This window comes from Motacilla alba, chromosome 22 (genome assembly GCF_015832195.1).
Source record: "Motacilla alba alba isolate MOTALB_02 chromosome 22, Motacilla_alba_V1.0_pri, whole genome shotgun sequence".
NCBI classification, from domain to species: domain Eukaryota; kingdom Metazoa; phylum Chordata; class Aves; order Passeriformes; family Motacillidae; genus Motacilla; species Motacilla alba.
Genome location: NC_052037.1, coordinates 4,725,923 through 4,738,666, shown reverse-complemented (window position 1 = coordinate 4,738,666; position 12,744 = coordinate 4,725,923). Strand labels below are relative to the sequence as shown.

At 57.1% G+C, this 12,744-nt stretch overlaps 1 protein-coding gene across 1 annotated transcript; it reads left to right on the top strand.

Moving 5' to 3' along the window:
• SLC18A1 (solute carrier family 18 member A1) lies at nucleotides 1–12,708 on the top strand. The gene is made up of 16 exons (XM_038160184.1): nucleotides 1–139; nucleotides 1,519–1,728; nucleotides 2,420–2,549; nucleotides 3,471–3,529; nucleotides 3,706–3,789; nucleotides 3,970–4,062; nucleotides 4,418–4,507; nucleotides 5,804–5,847; nucleotides 5,957–6,017; nucleotides 6,131–6,226; nucleotides 10,273–10,351; nucleotides 10,447–10,498; nucleotides 11,255–11,318; nucleotides 11,401–11,520; nucleotides 11,606–11,739; nucleotides 12,018–12,708. Exons 1-16 carry the CDS (start codon nucleotides 1–3, stop codon nucleotides 12,129–12,131), a joined length of 1,569 nt encoding a protein of 522 aa, XP_038016112.1. The 3' UTR covers nucleotides 12,132–12,708.
• The last annotated feature ends 36 nt before the right edge of the window (nucleotides 12,709–12,744 follow it).

Here is a 12,744-nt window from a genome sequence, read left to right as displayed (position 1 = left end):
ATGTCCCCAGCCGTGTCCCCGGCCGTGTCCCCAGGCGGGTCCCAGCCCTGGCTGGCCGCGGGCAGGGCCTCGCCCCGCCTGGTGCTGGGGGTGGTGTTCGTGGCGCTGCTGCTGGACAACGTCCTGCTCACCGTCGTGGGTACGGCCGCGCTGCCTGGGGGCTGCGGGTCCTGGGACACTGGGGGGTCCTTGGGGACACTGGGGGGACCTTGGGGACACTGTGGGGACCTTGGGGACACTGGGGGGACCTTGGGGACAGACTGTGGAGTCCTTTGGGGCCACCTGGGCACACTGTGGGATTCTTTGGGGCTGTCTCAGGGGCACAGTGTGGGTGTTTTTGGGGCTGTCTCAGGGGCACAGGGTGGGTGTTTTTGGGGCTGTCTCATGGGTACATTGTGAGGTTCTTTGGGGCACATTGTGGGGTCCTTTGGGGTTGTCTCAGGGGTACAGCATGGGGTTCTTTGGGGCTGTCTGATTGACACATTGTGGGGTTCTTTGAGGCTGTCTCATGGGTACATTGTGGGGTTCTTTGGGGTTGTTTCATTGTTGTGGGGTTCTATGGGGCTCCCATTGGTACAATGTGGGGTTCTTTAGGACTGTCTCATGAGTACATTGTGAGGTTCTTTGGGGTTGTCTCATGGGTACAATGTGGGGTTTTTGGGGGCTCTCAGAATGCACTGTGGGGTTCTTTGGGGCTCTCAGAATGCACTGTGGGGTTTTTGGGGGCTCTCAGAATGCACTGTGGGGTTTTTGGGGGCTCTCAGAATGCACTGTGGGGTTCTTTGGGGCTCTCTCAGAATGCACTGTGGGGTTCTTTGGGGCTCTCAGAATGCACTGTGGGATTTTTGGGGGCTCTCAGAATGCACTGTGGGGTTTTTGGGGGCTCTCAGAATGCACTGTGGGGTTCTTTGGGGCTCTCTCAGAATGCACTGTGGGGTTCTTTGGGGCTCTCAGAATGCACTGTGGGGTTTTTGGGGGCTCTCAGAATGCACTGTGGGGCTCTTTGGTGCTCTCAGAATGCACTGTGGGGTTCTTTGGGGCTCTCAGAATGCACTGTGGGGCTCTTTGGGGCTCTCAGAATACATTGTGGGATTTTTGGGGGCTCTCAGAATGCACTGTGGGGCTCTTTGGTGCTCTCAGAATGCACTGTGGGGTTCTTTGGGGCTCTCAGAATGCGTTGTGGGGCTCTTTGGGGCTGTTTGTGGGTACAGAGCAGGGCTCTTTGGGGGCTGCCTCAGGGGTACATTGTGGGGCTCTTTGGGGCTGCCACTCTGGGGACACAGAGTGGGTTTGTTTGGGGCCCTGTCTCAGGGCACAGTGTGAGGGTCTTTGGGGCTCTTCAGGGCTGCCCTGGTACCCCGCTCCATCGGTCCCGGGGCGATGCCAGCAGCTCCTGCCCAGGTGACCTTCCAGGACCCCTCACCTGGCCAGCGCCGCTCAGCTCAGCTTCGTGCCGAGCCAGGAACTGCAGCAAAATCCCTCAATCCCTCACTAATCCCTTCCCCGGCTTCTTTCCAGTCCCCATCGTCCCCACCTTCCTCTACACGACCGAGTACGAGGGTGCCACGAGCTCCGCGAGCCCGGCGCTGCCCGAGCCGAGCCCCGCAGCCCCCGGGGCCGCTCCCTTCTCCTCCGGGCTCTCCTACTTCCACAACACCCCCGAGCCCGTCCGGGGCTTCAGCAGCGCCGTGGGGCCGCCGAACGGGACGGGGAGCGGCCCCCCGGGACACCCCCCGAGCAGCTCCCCGGGACACCTTCTGAGCAGCTCCCAGGGACACCCCCCGAGCAGCTCCCAGGGACACCCCCCGAACAACCCCCTGGGACACCCCCCGAACAGCTCCCAGGGACACCCCCTGAACAGCTCCCCGGGACACCCCCCCGAGAGTTCCCCCGGGACACCCCCCGAGCGGCTCCCAGGGACACCCCCCGAGCAGCCCCCCGAGGCACCCCCCGAGCAGCTCCCAGGGACACCCCCCGAGCAGCTCCCCGGGACACCCCCCGAGCGGCCCCCCGGGACACCCCCCGAGCAGCCCCCCGGGACACCTTCTGAGCAGCTCCCAGGGACACCCCCCGAGAAGCTCCCCGGGACACCCCCCGAGCAGCTCCCAGGGACACCCCCCGAGCAGCTCCCCGGGACACCCCCTGAGCAGCCCCCCGGGACACCCCCCGAGCAGCTCCCAGGGACACCCCCCGAGCAGCTCCCCGGGACACCCCCGCAGCTCCCAGGGACACCCCCCGAGCAGCTCCCCGGGACACCCCCCGAGCAGCCCCCCGGGACACCCCCCGAACAGCTCCCCGGGACACCCCCCGAGCAGCCCCCCGGGACACCCCCTGAACAGCTCCCAGGGACACCCCCCGAGCAGCTCCCAGGGAGACCCCCCGAGCAGCCCCCCGGGACGCCCCCCCAGGGCCCCCCCAGCCGCCGGCCGGAGCTGCCCGCAGGGAGGGGAGTTCCTGGCGCAGGAGAACACCCGCGTGGGGCTGCTCTTCGCCTCCAAGGCTCTGGTGCAGCTGCTGGTCAACCCCTGGGTGGGGCTGCTGACCAACAGGTAGGTCAGAAATGGGGCTCCTGCGATTGAGCGGGTGAGAAATGGCACCCGCTTTCAAACACGTGAAAGGTTTATTGAAACCTTATCAAAAATACAACAGAAGACTGGGCAGAGCACTGGGAACTGAGGACTTTTCCCACCGTGGGCTCGCCCACACAGTGGCGGTTCTGCCTTTTAACCCTTTAACCCCTCCCAAAGCTCTGCCAGTGGTGGAGGTCACTTCCTGGCACCTTGATTGTGGTCAAGGTAACGAGCCGACCCTCCCAAATGTCCCAAACCCGGGCCACCCCATAATGACAACTCAAGGGGCGTAAAACACAACTATAAACCCATAAAACTTCCCCTAACGTGCATCCGTGGTGTTTGCCCTTGAACCCTGAGAGCCAGCCACGGCACTGCTCGTCTGTCACACGCGATTCCTCGGCTCCTGCCCGCTGCTGGGACCACCAGGAGCCGAGGAATCGCCTGGAGCTGCAGGGACTGCCGGGAGGGAAACAGCAAGAGGTAAAAACATCTCCATCCAAAAGGCTGCAGTGATGCCTTTCCTAACAGCCTGCAGGTGCCTGGTGAGTTTATGTCCCAGCATAAAGCTGGCTGGTGCTCTCCTCAGGTGCTGGTTAATACCAGCGAGCAGGGGATAAACAAACACAGCCTCCCAGCCCGCTGGGGATGGATAAAATGTTATTTTCAGGTTTTTCTGCCCCTCCGGCAGACGTTGAGCTGGGCTGGGCTGGGCACAAGGGCTGGGGAGCAGAGCTGTGGCGCTGGGGGGCTTTGCAGAGTTATTGGGGGGCACTGGGGACTCTCTGAGCAGCACTTGTGGGGACACCACCCCCTCAGGAGCTGCTTCCCAGCCCCAGACATTCCCCAGGGGGAAACGAGGAGCCCTCGTGAGCTGGAGCCTCTTTTTTCCCATTCCAGGATCGGGTACCACATCCCCATGTTCCTGGGCTTCACCATCATGTTCCTCTCCACAGTCAGTGAGTACCGCCCTCCCCACCACCTGCTCCGTGTGAGAAAGGATGGAGGAGAGCCCCCAGGCCCAGGAAAGGGTGACAAGGATGATCTGTCTGCCCTCACACCCGTTCCACAGGCAGCCGGGGCCAGCCTTGCCGTGTGCCGCAGGTCTGAGCCCAGCTCTGCCCTCCCTCTGCAGTGTTTGCTTTCTCCGGCACCTACACCCTGCTGCTCATCGCCAGAGCCCTCCAGGGCCTCGGCTCCTCCTTCTCCTCGGTGGCAGGTGAAGGTTCTGGCTACCCCTCAGTCCCTGCATCAGCTCCCCCTGGCTGGGTTCTCCTCCTCCTCCTCAGTGCACCCACCCCCAGCCGGGGAGCAGCTGAACCCCCCAAATCCCAGCTGCTCCCAGAGAGGAGCCCCCAGGCACCAGCCAGGCTGAGGCGGGCTCTGTGTGTGCCCCCAGGCCTGGGGCTGCTGGCCAGCGTGTACCCGGACGACTCGGAGAGGGGCAGCGCCATGGGCATCGCCCTGGGAGGCCTGGCCTTGGGAGTGCTGAGTACGGAGCCCCTGTCCCCAACGGGACACGGCCACAACGTCACCTGTTGCTGCAATGCCACCTTCCGTGGGCTGCGTGCTCCCCTCCCTCCCCCTGCCCCTTCCCTGGGCACTGCTGGGTGCTCCCTGCCCCCTCCATGGGCACTGCTGGGTGCTCCTCTCCCTCCCTCTGCCCCCTCCATGGGCTGGGTGCTCCCCTCCTTCCCCTGTCACCTCCCTGGCACTGCCTGTGGGACTGACACCTCCCCAAACACCCAGCAGGGACTCAGAGCAGCCCCAGGCTCTGGGCACAGTGGCACTGCCAGGCTCTGGGCACGGTGGCACTGCCAGGGTGTGACCCAGCCCTGCCCTCGCAGTCGGGGCACCCTTCGGCAGCATCATGTACGAATTCGTGGGGAAAGCGTCGCCCTTCCTGGTCCTGGCCTGCCTCGCCCTCCTGGATGGAGGTGAGAAACCAAAGGGCTGAGCCCTGGAAATGAAGGAAATGACTGAAATGTGGGTGTGGGGAGGAAGGGCACACCAACACGGGTGGGTGACACCAGCAGCACCGGTTATTCCATCATCATCATGCAATGAATATTAAATCCTATTTTTGCCATCTCCGGATGATTGACACAACAACAGAGCAGGAATGAGCCCCTCATTACTAAATAACGAAATAACCCCCTGATTGCTCTGATGGCTCCAACAGCCCGTTCAGTGAGGCTCTCTGAGCTGTGAATTCTTTGGCACGGCGCCCTTGTCCGCAGCCTCCTGCTGCCACGAAGGAGTCAGGCTTTGCCAGCAGACGTGGCACCTTGCTCTTGCTCCCAGACAGAGGCCACGGGAGCTTCCCGAGCGCCACAGCAAAGTTCCAGCCGGCAGGAGCTGCATTTGCAGTGGGAAGCAGGGAGCTGATTAAATTACAGCCCCAGTTACCGTCCTGCTCTGGCTGTAAAGCGAGATATCCCTAATGAAGCGTGTGAGAGCCGCTGGAAATGAAACACGGGCCTGGTGCCTGTCAACCTTCCTGCTTTAACCCTTTTCTGCTCCTCATCCCAACCCTGTCGCGCTCCAGCTCCCCAGCTGGCAGCCCCATGGGAGCATTCAGGGCCTGACAAATCCCTTCCAAACCTCTGCGGGCGGTTTTGGGGCTCCCTCCCTCCCGCCTTGCCTGCTCCAAGCAGGTCCTGGAAGGAAGGAAGGAAGGGGCGGAAGGAAGGGGCGGAAGGAAGGGGCGGAAGGAAGGGGCGGAAGGAAGGAAGGAAGGAAGGAAGGAAGGAAGGAAGGAAGGAAGGAAGGAAGGAAGGAAGGAAGGAAGGAAGGAAGGAAGGAAGGGGCGGAAGGAAGGAAGGAAGGAAGGAAGGAAGGAAGGAAGGAAGGAAGGGGCGGAAGGAAGGAAGGAAGGAAGGAAGGAAGGAAGGAAGGAAGGAAGGAAGGAAGGAAGGAAGGAAGAGTCAGAAGGGTCGGAAGGAAGGAAGGGAAGGAAGGAAGGAAGGAAGGAAGGAAGGAAGGAAGGAAGGAAGGAAGGAAGGAAGGAAGGAAGGAAGGAAGGAAGGAAGGAAGGAAGGAAGGAAGGAAGGAAGGAAGGAAGGAAGGAAGGAAGGAAGGAAGGAAGGAAGGAAGGAAGGGGTGGAAGGAAGGAAGGAAGGAAGGAAGGAAGGAAGGAAGGAAGGAAGGAAGGAAGGAAGGAAGGAAGGAAGGAAGGAAGGAAGGAAGGAGTGGTGCTGCAGGGAGGAGCCCCAGCGGTGTTCTGTCCCCAGCTCTGCAGCTGTGCATCCTGCAGCCCTCGCGGATCTCCCCGGAGGTGAGCACGGTGCGGGCTGTTGGAGGTGGGCACTGCCCGGGGCTGGGGGCTGTGCCAGGGGCCAGCTGAGGGCACGCACAGCCCCCAGCCCATGTCACGCCCTCTGCAGAGCACCAAAGCCACCCCGATGTCCACCCTGCTGCGAGACCCCTACATCCTGGTGGCTGCAGGTAAAGGTGGAGCCTTAAATTTGTCCCCTGCTTAAAGATTCCCTCACGCCTGCTTGAGACAGCAGCAAAAGGGGGCTAAACCAGAGCTTTCCTCCCCTTTCTCCCTTTTGCAGGAGCCCTCTGCTTGTCCAACATGGGTGTGGCCATGCTGGAGCCCACGCTGCCCATCTGGATGCTGCAGACCATGTGCTCCCCGCAGTGGCAGCTCGGTAGGTCCCGTTCTCTGCAGCCTCCTCCCCGAGCTCCAGAGAGGTCAGAACCCCAGAAAAACCCTCCAAGGGCCATCGAGCCCAGCCTGTGACTGATCCCAGCCCTGACACTGAGTGCCACGTCCTTGGACACTTCCAGGGACCTGCCTGGGCACTGCAGGAGGGGTTGAATCATCTTTTCTATCGCTCCAAAAAAAGAAGGAAACATCTGCCCTGCTGCCCACACAGCGAGCGGTCCCAGGCTGGGCACGGCTCCAATCCCAGCTGGAAATGTCCTCAGTGGTGGCTGCTCTGCTCTGTTATTGAAAACATGGTGTGGGGTTTGCTGCCCAGCAGAGCAATGACAGGGTGGGGAGGTGGCAAAATTTATTAGTAATTGCACCCCGTTTGCTAGAGGAGGAGCAGGGAATGAGCCTTGCCTTTTTCCTTCCTTTTCCCTTTTCCTTTTTCCTTTTCCTTTTCCCTTTTCCTTCCTTCCTTTTCCCTTTTCCTTTCCTTTCCTTTCCTTTCCTTTCCTTTCCTTTCCTTTCCTTTCCTTTCCTTTCCTTTCCTTTCCTTTCCTTTCCTTTCCTTTCCTTTCCTTTCCTTTCCTTTCCTTTCCTTTCCTTTTCCTTTCCTTTCCTTTCCTTTCCTTTCCTTTCCTTTCCTTTCCTTTCCTTTCCTTTCCTTTCCTTTCCTTTCCTTTCCTTTCCTTTCCTTTCCTTTCCTCTCCTCTCCTCTCCTCTCCTCTCCTCTCCTCTCCTCTCCTCTCCTCTCCTCTCCTCTCCTCTCCTCCTCTGAATCTGTTATGTCACTTTTTGAGAATGCTCAGTTTCCCCTGAATGTCAGAGTCCATCTTGCTGGTGTTTAACCTGGTGAGCTTCCTCTGCAGTCTGCAGCTTCTCCAGAATGAGGGCTGAGATGTCCAGAGGGGCTGATGAGACCCCTGAGCCAGGAGTAGACCCGGGCGTGGAAAATCCTGAGTAGGGTGGGAAATGGGAAAATGGGCCAAACCCTGAAGGAATTTCCTGACCCTGTAGACCGGGATTTTCCACGTGAACAAATTCAGAACCCAGCTGAGGTGGGGAAATACCCAAAAGAGAAGTGCCATGATGACTCTAAAGAGAAAAAGCTCACTGCAGTGAGCTGGGCCCTGGTTATGGCACACGGCTAGATTCTGTAGGGCAGCAGACAGGGGCAGGGGCTGGGAGATAAATCAGCAGCTGCCCCAGTCACTCAGGCTGCAGCCACTGTTGTGAACAGGCTCAAAAAAAATTACATTTCTTTAAAAAAAGAAGAGGCTTGTTGCATTAAAAAAGATAAGCCTGTTTATTGTAAAACAGAACAACTGGAAGCAAAGCCCCTGGATAAGGCAGAGACTTGAATCAACAGCTCAGTAACTGGTAACTGTAATACAGGGCTGCTTCCAGGGAAACCGGCTCCAGGAAAGACCGGGGTGTCTGGCACCTCAGGCCTTCCAGAGCCCCTCAGGCCTTCCAGAGACCCTCAGGCCTCCCAGAGCCCCTCAGCTCAGCTGATTGGGGCGCTCAGGAGGAAAGAGCTGGGTGTCTGGCACCTCAGGCCTCCCAGAGACCCTCAGGCCTTCCAGAGCCCCTCAGGCCTCCCGGAGACCCTCAGCTCAGCTGATTGGGGCGCTCAGGAGGAAAGAGCTGGGTGTCTGGCACCTCAAGCCTTTCAGGGCACCTCAGCTCAGCTGATTGGGGCGCTCAGGAGGAAAGAGTTGGGTGTCTGGCACCTCAAGCCTTTCAGGGCACCTCAGCTCAGCTGATTGGGGCACTCAGGAGGAAAGAGCTGGGTGTCTGGCACCTCAAGCCTTTCAGCGCCCCTCAGCTCAGCTGATTGGGGTGCTCAGGAGGAAAGAGTTGGGTGTCTGGCACCTCAGGCTTTCCAGAGCCCCTCACTCAGCTGATTGGGGCGCTCAGGATCCGCGTTGTGATTGTGACAGGCCCGTTCTTTCTGTCCTCGGCTGGTTCATAGCTTGGATCGTTCTGAACCAGTCATTTTGGTATTCTCTTTTCATTGGTTGATTCTTCCTCCAGTCTTGGCCCGAGCTAAGGCTGTGCTCCATGAGGTAATGCTTCTAGGAAGTTCCTTGTCATCTTCCAGTGATTGCCACCTTATCTTCTCTCGGGTTCCACTCCCCCTCCATAAATACACAACAGTGTTGGTTTCTCATACAACCAGTTACAATTAGTTACTTGTGTTAACAACATCTGACTTTACACACGCACTTCACAATTTAATTAACTGCTTTATCCCGAAAAGTTCCAGTGTTATTTCACTCAAATTGATTTCATTCACGACAGCCAGCACTGGCAGTTAGCTGAGGCAGGCAGTGAGCCTCAGCTGCTGGCAGCTGCTGCAGGAGGGAAGCACACAAACAAAACCAATCAGCCAGAGACCCACGGTGATGGTGGGGGAAGGACCCTCAGCACCAATTACTGACACAAAAGGCAAATTAAAGCAGCTGACACCATCTTGTGCAGGGCACAGAATGGGCAGCTCTTCAGATTACTATAAAATCCACTTGGAATCGATGGGAACCCATTTGGGATGATAATGGCTGTAATGCCTGTTCTTTGCCATTGACCTAAAATCAGATATTCTTTATGAGTTAACTGCTTTCCATGGCAAGCAACACTGGCATGGCATCCTCGTCACATGCGAGTAGTGTGAGAAACTCTTACATTGCTATAACACAGAAATTGATTTTTAAAGGAATATTCTCATAAGCAAAGGAATTGTAAGCTGCAAAGACAGCTTTTCTGCATTTTTCATGCATCTGATTTGTAGATACCTCGGCCAAGACTCCACGTGAATTCTGTTTGGCCAGTTCTTGAGAAGCTCTGCGACTATCCCAACCTTAGGCCTGCTTCAACTGACAGAAAGTTTATCTTAGGCTGATTACTCCTAAAATAATGATGATCAATACTAATGCAAAAGAAAAAAAAATGACATCTTACCTTGTATTCCAAAGGCAAAAACCATGAGACATGGAAATTTTCCAATATTTTAGGACAGATATATCCACTCAGGGGCTGAGGCCGTGCCCAGCACCCCAGCAGGCCAGGATGGGCTCTGCTGATTGCCAGCTGCCTGGAAAGTGGGAGATAACAGCGCCTGTGCTCGCTGCAGAAAGAGCCAGAAACGCTGATAAAACCCAGGCGGGGCAGGAATCACCCCGGGGGTGCCCCGGGCTGCACTTAGATCCCAAATTGGATTGCAGGCTGCGAGCAGGAATTGCTCCTGATCGAGTTATCCTCGGTGACAGCGGGCACTGAAAGCTCCTCTGGAGCGAGGAGGGGCGAGGGGAAAGCGGCACCCCAGGGATCCTGGCACCGGGAGAAGGGGCAGAACCCAGGGAAAAAGCACTCAGGGCTCCCCTGTCGCCACGGGAAATGAACCTGAACATCTTAGGGGATATATTTGGGATTTTCTCAAAGTCACCTCAAAGTGATTTAACAGAAGAAAATCCCAAATATATTCCCTAAGATGTTCAGGTACCGGAGATTTGAGAGCAGTTTGGATTCAGGATTCAACACCTCCCTCTCACGAGCTGTTCTAAGCTCAAGGGGCTTCTTTATTTTGTCTCTTTCTCCCATAATTCTGGGAAAATAACCCAGAAGGGCTCGGGCTAAACCTGCAGGATTAACCACGTTGTGTACCGTTAGAGGAGAGGAAATTAAACACAAATCAGCGTGCTCCAATAAGGAAGCTGTCCCAGGGAAATGCAGCTGATCACTTTTATTTATTGTCAGCAGGAGAGGATATGAAAAATAAACAAGTGGTAAAGCAGCAGGGAGAGCAAATATTTAATTGTGAGCTACATAATGATCCCCCAGCTTTTCACTTAAGCAGCTTTATTCCTCTTTATTGAGTGAGGGAAAAGGTGGAAAGGCGGAAGAGGGAGAAATTGTGACAGGAGATGTTCACGTGCCTGGCCTAGCTCATGATATTCTCCAGATGAGGCTGCTGGGGAGTGAAAAGTTGTGCAAATCTGTGTTTTCTTGGGCACAAGACACTTTAAAATCCTTTCTGTCTCCCAGGGATGGCGTTCCTGCCTGCCAGCATCTCCTACCTCATTGGCACCAACCTCTTTGGGATTCTGGCCAACAGGATGGGCAGGCAAGTGGGACATTCAAGATCTGGGCTCAGCCCAGGCCAAATTTCAGCATGTTCTGCTCGAGGCTGAGGTCTCCTGCCCTGCGCTCACGTTGCAGGTGGCTGTGCTCCATGATTGGAATGGCCGTGGTGGGAATCAGCCTCCTCTGTGTGAGTAGCACGGGGGAATCCGAGGGAATCCGAGGTGGGATCCCCACAGCCCTGCCCCACGGGGGATCCCAGGTGTCCCTGCTGGGGAATCCGCCGGCGTTTTCACCCTGCTGGCACAGCAAATGCTCAGGGCTTGCACCCCTGGATGGGTTTTGCAGATTTCCAGAGCTTCAGGCTGAGATTTGGGATTGTTCAGCCTGGGAAGGGCTGTGGGGTGACCTGTGGCTGGCCAGGATCTGAGGGGAGCCTGCAGGGAGGACGGGGAGAGAGGATTCACAAGGCATGGAGGGACAGGACGAGGGGAAATGGCTTCAAAGTGACACAGGGCAGGGTTAGAGGGGATATTGGGAAGGAATTCCTCCCTGTGAGGATGGTGAGGGGCTGGGAAGGTGTTAAAGTTCTAAATACTAAAAATTTTAAACTCTCTATACTAACAAACTCTAACTCCCAAGAGAACACTACATTTAACCTAAACCCATTAAAAACCCTTCCAAAATTAAGTAATAACACTAAAACTACAAGTGTCTAGTTAATTAGAAGTGTGTAATATCCCAGAGGAGCTGTGGCTGCCCTGGATCCCTGGAAGTGCCCAAGGCCAGGCTGGAACACCCTGGGACAGTGGAAGCTGTCCCTGCCCATGGCAGGGGTGGGACAGAAAGAGCTTTAAGGTCCCATTCCACCATTCCACGGCCTGTGTCCCACCTTCCCCAATCCCACAGCTCCCCTGGCCTCACACCTCCTCTCTCTCCTCCCCAGGTCCCTCTGGCCACCAACATTTACGGGCTGATCGGCCCCAACGCCGGCCTGGGCTTTGCCATAGGTAAGCTGGGGGTGCTGTGGCTGCTCCGGGGCAGCTCCCCCGGGGCAGGGGGACTGAGGAGAGCCCCTCACGCCCCGGGCAGGAATGGTGGACTCCTCCATGATGCCCATCATGGCCTACCTGGTGGACCTGCGCCACACCTCGGCCTACGGCACCGTCTACGCCATCGCCGACGTGGCCTTCTGCACGGGCTTTGCCGTCGGTAGGAGAGCTTTTGCTCGCCGTGCAGCTGCTCGGGGTGCACCTCCCTGCAGTTCTGCCGCTGTTTTTTTGACAAAAATGTGCAGGTCCGTCGGCGGGCGGGGCGATTGTGCGGGCGCTGGGCTTCCCCTGGCTGATGGCGATGGCGGGCGTGCTGAACGTGGCCTACGCGCCGCTCTGCTGGCTCCTGCGCAGCCCCCCGGCCGCGGAGGAGAAGATGGTCAGTCAGGGATGCTCTGCTGGGGTTCCGCGTCCCAGGGATCTGAGGGAATTGAGAATAGATATGCCAGGGGGTTGCGTCTTCCCTGTTGGGCCCCTCAAAAATGGACAAAAAAGCTGAGATAAAAGCAGGGGAGCTTAGAGGGTCCTTCCTTGCACTCACAGCTTGTATTCCCTGGGGAAAAGTCGGCTTTGGCTTTTTCCCAATGCGATAACACTCCTGTTAACTGTTCAAAGTAATCGTTACTTTTAATAAAACATGATTTCTGCTTCACCCAGGCCATCCTGGGCCAGGAGTGCGCCATGAAACCCAAAAGCTACACCCCGAAGGAATCCCAGCGGGAATCGCCCCTCACGGAGGAGAGCGACGGGGAGGCAGAAAACGTGGAATAGCCAAGGAATGCGTGTCCTGCTTTGGAATTAGAATTCCGGTCACAGAACACGGATGTGAGGGCAGCCGCTGCCAGCTTAGCCTGCCCCAGACTCGTGAATCTCCAACCTCTACTCCAGGATTTGGAGGCTCCATCCATTCCGTGAAGCCACTGTGGGACTCAGCCTATAGTGAAGACGTCACTGCAATGTCACCGCTCCTCTGAGGACACTAAAAACCCTTCGCTTGTGTTGTGGTGTAGTCTGATGTATTGCGCTATGTCTGTGCTGCTCGTGTGTCCTTCCCAACATGCATTAAATGAATTTATTCGTTTGAAGAGCTCTAAAGAAATTGAGGTGGGAATAAGGTTTAGACGCAACAAAGCCAGTTAGATCACTGTATTTAATGTGGCTTTGTCAGGGGCTGCAGCCGAGGGGGGGGGGGTCTCACAAGCTCTGAGGGAAGAGCTTGGCAGGGAATCTGCATTTTCTCCCACTGTGGCAGAGTGCAGATTTAACCTGCTCCAAACACATCGTTCGGGGCCCCTCAGCGTGTGTTTGAGCGAGGCACTGTGTGATGTCCGCCCTGAGGGGGCGCGGCCGCCATGACAGCGCGGCCCTCCCTCCTTCCCCCGCC